Below are 9,477 nucleotides of genomic sequence, written 5' to 3'. Positions count from 1 at the left end.
GGTTTCTATCTGACAAGAAAACCAGTTCACGACGGACTTGAATTGCTTTTCTCATTTCCCCGAAGAACCAAATGTATGCCTCATTGTTTTCTGAATCTGCTACACCAAAACATAGAGGAACGATTTGATTGTTTGAATCCTTTGATACAACGACAAATAGAACACCACAATATTTTGACTTTAAAAACGTTGCATCTACTACAATAACTGGTCTACAGTAGGACCAACCAGTTACTGATGCCACAAGAGCAAAGAACATGTAAGCAAATCTGTACAGTGAAACACAAAAAAACAAATCATAAGGTGTGAAGTTTTTCAAATAGGAACATTTGAAACTTCAAGCTGATGGTTAGCATTGTTTTGCTTAACTATTCTGCGCATCTCTTTTTATGTTTGTGTACGTTCCTAGGTTTTTACCCACCATCATGTGTAGGTATGAAGGAAAAATCTGGTAGTTCTCTTCAGGTGTTCCCTTTATGCAAGCAATAGTTTTTTGAATAGCACGCCATGCCTTGTGATAACTAATATTAATTCCAAATTTCTTTTTCATTTCATTTTCTACAAAGGCTGGTGTAACCTCTATCTTTTTGTCTCGAGCATGTTAATTTGTTCACTTATAAAATTTGATGTAGCATGCTTCTGATCTGATTTTCTTGCATCAACCGAGCATTCATGGATGTTATGATATTCTCGTATCTCTTTGAACAGGATCTAACAACAGTGAATTCAATTTTCTGGTTTATCTCCAAGCTGCAGAAAAATTTAGTCATGTTTTATTTGTTCTCAAAAGTTGATCCAACTCTTACTTCCTCAAGCAACGCATCGTGCCTAAGTATTTTACATGGTGGAGATTCTTTCAGCTTTCTCCTCACTCTTTTTCTTGATTTCTGAGAAGCACAAGAAGTTTCAGCAATTTCTTCAATTCTATCTGATGTTATCGGTATAAGCTCCATGTTTACTTCATCTTCGTTGTTGCTTATCGTTGCAGAAGGTAACAAAAAGCTTTGTTGGATTGTGTGTTGGTTGTCAATTTGCATTATTAGCTGTCCTTCTTCTTCTTGGTCATCGACAAACTGGTATGAATTTATTGGAGGAGGAGGTAATTGTTGCAACATTATATATTCTAAAGCAGCTGTAATGTTAGAAGGTTGTTGCTCGTTGTCTACTTCCATTATTGGCTGTCCTACTTCATGTTGATAATCAGCAAAAGGTTCTGAATCTATCGCATATGCAAGAGATTGTTTGAATGTTGCAGATTCTGAAGGTTGTATTTTTTTGATAATGAAATGGCAATTCTTGTAGGCTGAATCAGTTGTAAGCAAATTTATACAGGTACTGAGTTCTTCATCTGAAGTTACAAGCATTCCTTTGCTTATATTTAGTTTGATATCAAACCATACTTTTAGTGCATATCTGGTTGAATCAATATTTGCAACTTCACTAATTTTCTTCAGGAAAGTATTGAATGATATGTGCTTATTAAGTAGAACAAGTTTTGTATCATGATCCAAGTATTTGAAATCAGGAGTCCAACTCCCGTTGAAAGTTATAACAACGCAAATCGAACTCATCCTGCAGATTCATGTTTAGTGGCAAGTATTAGGAAAGTGAACAGAAGAATTTTTAGATTGTTTGTGCTGAAATTTTTACAAATGAACTAAATCACTTCAGCATCTTCTGCTGAAATTTTTTGGAAAAAGATGTATGACATAATTAATGAATCCTGCACAGAAAACTTCAGCTTATTAAGTGCTGAAGTTTTTAGAAATAAGCTTTTTTCGAAAAAGCTGTATGACAGGGATTCATGAATGCAGGGAAAAAAAGCTTCAGCTCATTAAGTTTTGAAGATTTTAGAAATGAACTAAATAACTTCAGCACATTGGGCTGAAGTTTTAGCAAATGAATTCAAAAAACTTGAGCATGTTTCAGCATTAATTGCATACTATACAGGAGTAACCTACATAATTAGAGTAGTAATTATATTGCGTTGGGGGTATATGTTAGTGTAATAATTACATTCATATCATATTCATGCACGATTTTCATTAGACAACGTTTAAAATTCCTCTTTGCCTTTTCATATACCATGCTGAATTTTTTCCCTCTATATAAGCACGCTATACCTTGTGAGTTTATTCACTCAAACACATATATTTTAGTAGACATAAAATACAAAAAGGAGAAAAATAGATGCTGTCATCAGGCAAATAATGGAAGAAATCAAGCAAGACATTATAGAGGCTTTTGAGCTGAAACTGGATGAGCTCATAGACAAGTACGACAGGGAGCTGGAAGAAATTAACAACAAGCTTGATACGCTTGTGATGTATGCAAGATTTGATAATCTTGCTGATGAAAAAGCTCGTCCATCTGGTAGTGACGACGACGATGATGATGATGATATGGACGATTAGTTTTTCTTTTTGTTATTTATGTATTGTAATTTATCTTTTAAGTTTTTTGTGCTTTTTTTAATATTAATTATATTCAAACTCGAAAAATAGCAGAGGAAATGAACTAAATAACTATAGCAGGAATTAACAAAAACTAATCCGAAAATTAAGCATTTTTTGGTATGATGTTTTTTCAAAAAATCATAATAAAATACACAGTGCTTGATGAAAACTTCAAGCATGAACTAAAACATATCCGAAAATTACATATTGCACGACAAAATATTAAGCATTTTTAGCAGATGAACTAAAAAAACTTCAGCATACAAAAAATTATATGAAAAATGTTTTACATATTCCTGAAAATATAAGCATTTTTTGGTATGAAGTTTTTCCAAAAAATTATAATAAAACACATAATGCAGGATGAAAACTTCAGCTCCATTGGCTGAAGTTTTTACAGATTAACTAAAAACCTTCAGCACATGTGCTGAAGTTTTTTGTGCAATATGAAATTTTAATTTATGTTTTATTTTTTACCCAGTGTAGGAGAAAAACTTCAGCTCTTCTTGCTTAAGTTTTTAAAGATTAACTGAAAACTTCAACACCTATGCTGAAGTTTTTTGTGCAATATATAATTTTAATTTATGTTTTTTTTTACCCAGTGTAATAGGAAAACTTCAGCTCCTCCTGCTGAAGTTTTTAAATATTAACTAAAAAACTTCAGCACCTATGCTGAAGTTTTTTGTACAATATAAAATTTTAATTTTTTTTTAACCAGTATAATAGGTGTTGAAGTTTTTTCTGATTGTTATTTGCCAGCTCGTTTTGCTGCATTCTTTAGATATGAACTAAATAACTTCAGCTTGTTTAGCAAATAAACAAAAAATTTCAGCATATTTGTCGGATTAAAATGTTAGAATTCAACGTCAAACAAATTTATAATGCAAATTCAGTATATCAGTGAAGTTCATCAAACAACTTCAATCAATCAATCAATCAGAAAACATATAATTCAAAAGCTATTTTGAATTCTGAAGATGAATTTGAATACTTACAATGTATTTTGTAATTTTGAATTTGGAATTTGAATCTGGTTCAAATCTGGTTTGCGAGAGGCGATCTCAAGAGAGACGGACTGATGGAGGAGATACGGAGGAGATCTGGAATTTGAATCTGGGTATGATTGATGCATCTTTTATATGTTTTGTTAGGGGTATAATGGTCATATTATTACAAATTTTTTGTTAGTTGATTACGAAATCAATAATTTTTAAAAATAGGGTATAGATTAAAAGGTGACATAAATATAGGATACGACTGCAAATCGCGCATTCTCACATTCTATCTATGCTCTCTATACATTCGGCTTACAAACAAATTAGCCTTTTTTTTTTGGTTTGAAACAAATTAGCCTTTTCATATCTGATCCTCATACTTGGAAGCTGCCATTTTTCATATGATGAGTGTGGATTATCGATCCAAAAAAATAAGGTAAGTAGTGACCTGCTACAATATGCTAATATACATTGATTGTATTTTTTTTTATAAATAATTGGCAGTGTATATAATTTAAAGTCCAACCTTACAGTGGCTTGATTATGGAAACATTTTTAATATCGTCAATGAGTAGATTAAATTCTAGTTATATGTATCATTGAATCAACATACATAATGCTCTAAAAATCAACATGGTATAAATAGGAAAGCGTACAACAAATGAAGTGTATATATATATAAAATCAGAAAGTTTGATAGATACACATGAAATGTTGAATATACATACAATTGTCAATTATATAATTGAAAAAGTAGCTAGCAACGTTGTATAATTCGTACAGGAAAATCAGTTTTCATCTTTGATGTCAATGACGAGTTGTAGACAGGACTAAATCCGTCTAAAGGAACGATCCGAAACCTCTTTAAAATAGTAGCTGCCACCAGCTTTATTTGCATGAAAGCAATTTCTTTTCCAAGACAAGTCCTTGGTCCTGCTTGAAACACCGGATATGTGAAAGGATCCCTTGGGATAAAATTCCAATTTCCTGTACTGAGGTTTTTCACCAACCAACGCTCTGGCCGAAAACTTTCATAATCTGAACCCCACAATTCTGTTGATCTCCCCATTGCATGAACATGGAGAAAAATGCTCATTCCCTTTTTCAACTTTGTTCCATCCGGCCAAACATCGTCTTCGGTCACTTGCTTCAATTCAAGGGGGACTGGTGGGTAAAGTCTCATGCTTTCACAAATCGAAGCATGTGTATACACCATTTCATTCAAATCATCATCATTTTTCTCTTTGATTTCTTTGACAATCTCGTTTTCTACTTGTGGATGACTCGAGACTAGCCAAAAGAACCATATTAAAGCTGAAAACAGCGTGTCATCACCAGCCAGGATGAAATTAATACCTGTATCTATGACAAACTTCTCATCGACTACTACATTGCATTTGAGAGCCCTTGTTATAAATCTGTCAAGAAAATCGCCTCCCTCATCTATGGAAGTGCTTTGCATCGAAAACTTCTCCACCTTTCCCGCGATTCTCTTCTTTAAATATTCTCTGAGTACATCAACTGCATACCTGCAAAGGCCGATTCAGAACATATATAAATGTACGTATGAGAAAAATATAATTGCTTGAATATCAATAAATATTCATGAGTAGTGAAATTTTGAACATATTATATTCAAGGAAACCTAAAGGTTGAACATATCAAATTCTAATTTTAAATCTGCCTCTAGTCTACATACCTGAGATTCTCTTCAGATCCAATGTTGAGAAGCTTTTTAGCTTTCCACAAGATAGAAGGGCAAGTGAACCTTCCCATACTGATCTTTATTGCAGTTTCAAAAGCGTCTATTAATGGTTTCCTAGGGAGAGATGGTAACAAGTATTCTGGATCATGGCTAAAACCTACCTGACATAGAATGTCAAATGTAAGCCGATGAAATATGTCCTGGAGGTCTAGAGTAGCTTTATCTATAGTTGCACTGGAGAATAAAGGAATAAGACGGCCAGAGAGCTCTTTAATGGTGGCTGATTTTATTCGATAACGAAATGTATCCGCGTGGAATATATGACTGAGGAAATGCCTTTGGGTTTTCCATTTCTCGCCATCTACAAGTAAAAGTCCATCCCCTAACAAGTCTGAGAAAACAAATTGCATGATAGGATCTTTGCGATAAATGTGAAAATGTGTCTTAACGATATGCTTGATAATAGAGGGGTTTCTTGTCAAGACGCATTTTTTACCAAAGGGCCCTTTAAGGGTGATGGTTGATAAAGATGATTTTTGGAAGAGTTTTGATGTCCACAGGACTGCTCGGTGCCTATTTTGCGCTAATGAGAACAAGCAACCAAACAATGGGTAGGATTTAGGAAGCTGCTTCGGCTGCTTGCTCAATTTTGAACTACTGTGTTTTGAAAAGAACGGGTGGAAATAGATGAAGAACAGAAGCAACAGAAATATTATTACTGGGATTGGGAGAGAATAGAGCAGCCTATACATGAGCTGGATGTCCATCTTCATGTTGTACTTGCAAATTTTTCAGTTGGAGGTTTATTTTTATAGGTCTCGTCGACTAACTCAGCTTCTCTTAGTTTAATCAATCAATATATTTGACATACTACTTTTTCTTTTTCTTTTTTGGCTAAACAAATCATATTAAATCGTGACTATACAGTTAGGTTTGGGGGCAGGATGGGGGGGGGGGGGGGTATCTTCTTTTAATCGTACTTCACGTCTAAACGTGGCAACATGTGTGGATAAGCTAATTCCTTGATTAAAATGAGAGAAAAGGCTTAAATTGGTAATGTGACAAATCCCTATTGTGAAGGAAGATATTGGCCTATAGCTGGATGCTACAGAACTGTTCAAATGTGTAGAGGTCAAAGGCGCCTATATGAAATTTAGTGCATATAAAAAAGGAGGATCACAGCTAGCGTATGGCTGGACTGATTGAAAAATTCTTAAGACTTGTTATTATTAAGTCTCTATCTTCTCCGCTACTATGGTTCGTCATCTTTATAATATTAGTGTTGTATAAATCTATTATAACATGTTTGCAGTAATTTTTATGAGATACATGCAGTGAGGTCTGAGAGATAAACAAAAAAATATTGTTCTATTGGAGTTATTTCACGCGTCGTTTGATGTATATTTGTTTGTTATCTTAGTACGGTAATGTGGATTAGATTTTGCTGCTGAGCGTGAATAATCAGTTCATGACTTATTTTGTGGAAAAACAGAGGCTCTCTTCTCCTTTTCTAAAACTCACTGAGCCAATTATCGGATCGAGACATCTAGTTAGAGGGATTGAATCTCAACCATCTGACTCACACCCTTGGATAGATATAGAGATTGCAATTTGTTATCGTAAACACTGATAATACTTACAAAATAATAGCAACTTCTAAGCCTTCAGTGACAGCCCAAATTAATCCCACCATTTCTTTAAGGAAACTTGTAGGCTTGCTTCTATTAGTTTTCATATCCTTTTGGAGATGGTTTTCAAGAAAATTGCAGTTTCGTGGGGTTTTCTGATTCTCAACAAACACAAAGTTGGCCAGGGAATTGCAGAGGGTTGTTTCTTCAAACTAAAGGATGGAAGATGCCTGGCATACAGAGAAAGAGGAGTCCCAATTGATTAACCATGCGGTTTAGACATAGTATTTTATTTTATTTTTTATAGAACAATTGTTTATTTAATTTATTCTATTTAATAAAGTACTATTTTAAATAGATCATTTTTTATTTTTGTGTCATTTTAGTTATGTAGTAGACAATTTAGTGTATGGAGTCTTAGCTCCGGCAAAGAAGATTAAATTGTCGATTCTCATAATTAATAAACTATGTTCACAATCGAAGATATTATTGGGCAAACTATCTTGATGATTGTAGCACAAGATTATAGTACAATTTGTCTTGAATATTGGAGTGATTTTACTCCGACTTCTTGTGCTAGTATACTTAGTGTATATTGAACGGACTAAGAAGAGAAAAGATGTTTTTGTGTTGAATATATATATATATATATATATATATATATATATATATATATATATATATATATATATACATATATGGTATTCTCCCATCTGAACTGGAGCTGCTGCGGGTTCGAGCCCCGTCAGTCCCGACGGATTCAATAAATATATCAATTCATCTCTCCATTTTCTGTGAAAAGGCCTTTTTCGAATAAGCCAATTCATTTGGGACCCTGCAGATCCACTCTTTTTCCTATTCAAAGATCAGCCCCCTGGCTCTGTGTTTTCACATCGAGAATTATTTGCAGATGAAGAGATGTCAAAGGGGCTTCTTAGTCAACAAGGTTGAAACTTCCAGGAAAAAACTTCGAATTGGGAGGGCGATCCTCCCGGTGAACTGACCGCGCCCCTCCACTAAAACGGGCTGGAATGCCTGTATGCCTAATCTATGCAAAGTGGGTGCTCTATTCAGCAATACAGGATGTCCCTGCATAACTTCTTGAAGGATTTCCCAAACAATCGGCTCTTTTTCTCGAATTTTACTCTTAGCAACTCCTATGTTCGAAGCAAGATGTTGTCTAATTAGACCACGAATTACAAATGTCTGGAAAAGTTCTATTGCTATTTCACGAGGCAATCCACATCGATGTAATGAAAGTGAAGGACCCACGACAATGACAGAACGTCCTGAATAATCGACTCGTTTGCCAAGCAGAGTCTCACGAAATCTTCCTTCCTGAAACATAATTTATAATCAGATCTAAACAAACCCGGAACAGACATAACTCTGTGCCAGCAGCCGCGGTAATACAGAGGATGCAAGCGTTATCCGGAATGATTGGGCGTCTTTTGATATCTCTGGACTGATTAAACCAATTTTTCGAAATTGGTCAGGTAAAGAAGGAGAATTCAAGATTCTAGAGTCTAGAGAAGAACAAACAAAAAGAGAAGAGAAAAAGGAAAAGGACAAAAAAGGGGAGAACAAAAGAAAGGAAAAAGCCCATCGGTTCTGCATCAGATGATGAGCCCATGCGAAAACTTTCTCTTTTATTGGCGTTTGGGCGAAAGTTACCTCTCTTTCTGATGTTAAAGGCCTTTTCAGTACTGACGACTCTTGATGCCAAGAAGGAGACCAACTAGACGAGACAGACCATTGTTCATAGGTTGGTTATAAGCCTGGAGATCGAATCAGATTCTTCCCCTTTGAGATTAAATGAGCTTATACTCCTACTCTTGATATAATTATTATGATAAATGTGATTTGTTTATTGTTTTGATTTATCAAAAGGTACAACTCTTGTGATGACCCAAAAGGTCATCTTATGTTTTAGGACTCGATTCCGTATTCCAAGGCCTTCAAAACCTCATTTTATTCCTCCTCGATTTGCGTAAGCAGTCCGGGCGTATTTCCGAAAAGCTTTTATATTGAAAGTTGATAAAAATAATAATTTTCTCCTTTAAAATTTGATTTAATTGACTTCGGTCAACATTTTGAGTAAAATGGCTGACTCGTATTTTGACAATCCCGGTGGGTCCGTATCGAAATATGGAACCTGGACGTATGACTTGAATTCCGAGGTCCCTAGCTCGAGAAATGAATTTTTGATGAAAATTAAAAGACTGAAAATTAAATGGTTTTAAGAATTTGGTTAATGTTTGATCTTGTTGGTATCGGGCCCGTAATTTGGTTCCGGATCCCGGTATAGGTCCAAAATAAATATTTATACGTTATTTGTAAATTTTGGTGAGAAACAGACCTGATTTGACGTGATTCGGACGTCCGGTTGAGAAAATAAGAATTTCAAAGTATTCTTAAAAACTTCATTCAATTTGGTGGTAAATTCGTAGTTATAGGTGTTATTTTAACGATTTGATCGCGCGAGCAAGTCTGTATGATTTTTTAGACTTGTGTGCATGTTTTTTTTGGAGCCCCGAGGGCTCGGGTGAGTTTTGGATAGGCTACGGGTTGTTTTAGACTTGGAAAATCTGGTGTTTTTGGCTTCATCTGTCATCTGGTGTTTTCTTCTTCGCGTTCGCGAAGGGACTCTCATGAATGTGAAGAGTAAATTGGCTTGTAACAGACTTTCTTCT

At 34.8% G+C, this 9,477-nt stretch overlaps 1 protein-coding gene across 1 annotated transcript; it reads right to left on the bottom strand.

The window, feature by feature from the left end:
• Positions 1 to 4,160: 4,160 nt before the first annotated feature.
• Positions 4,161 to 5,958, bottom strand: LOC107767688 (cytochrome P450 94A2-like). The gene is made up of 2 exons (XM_016586769.2): positions 5,151 to 5,958; positions 4,161 to 4,980 (listed from the first exon to the last, which is right to left on the bottom strand). The coding sequence occupies exons 1-2, from the start codon at positions 5,927 to 5,929 to the stop codon at positions 4,209 to 4,211; spliced, it is 1,551 nt and encodes a 516-aa protein (XP_016442255.2). The 5' UTR covers positions 5,930 to 5,958; the 3' UTR covers positions 4,161 to 4,208.
• Between the last annotated feature and the right edge of the window lie 3,519 nt (positions 5,959 to 9,477).

This window comes from Nicotiana tabacum, chromosome 1, assembly GCF_000715075.1.
Source record: "Nicotiana tabacum cultivar K326 chromosome 1, ASM71507v2, whole genome shotgun sequence".
Lineage (NCBI taxonomy): Eukaryota > Viridiplantae > Streptophyta > Magnoliopsida > Solanales > Solanaceae > Nicotiana > Nicotiana tabacum.
The sequence above is the reverse complement of the archived record's forward strand: the minus strand, read 5'-3'. Positions and strand labels throughout refer to the sequence as shown.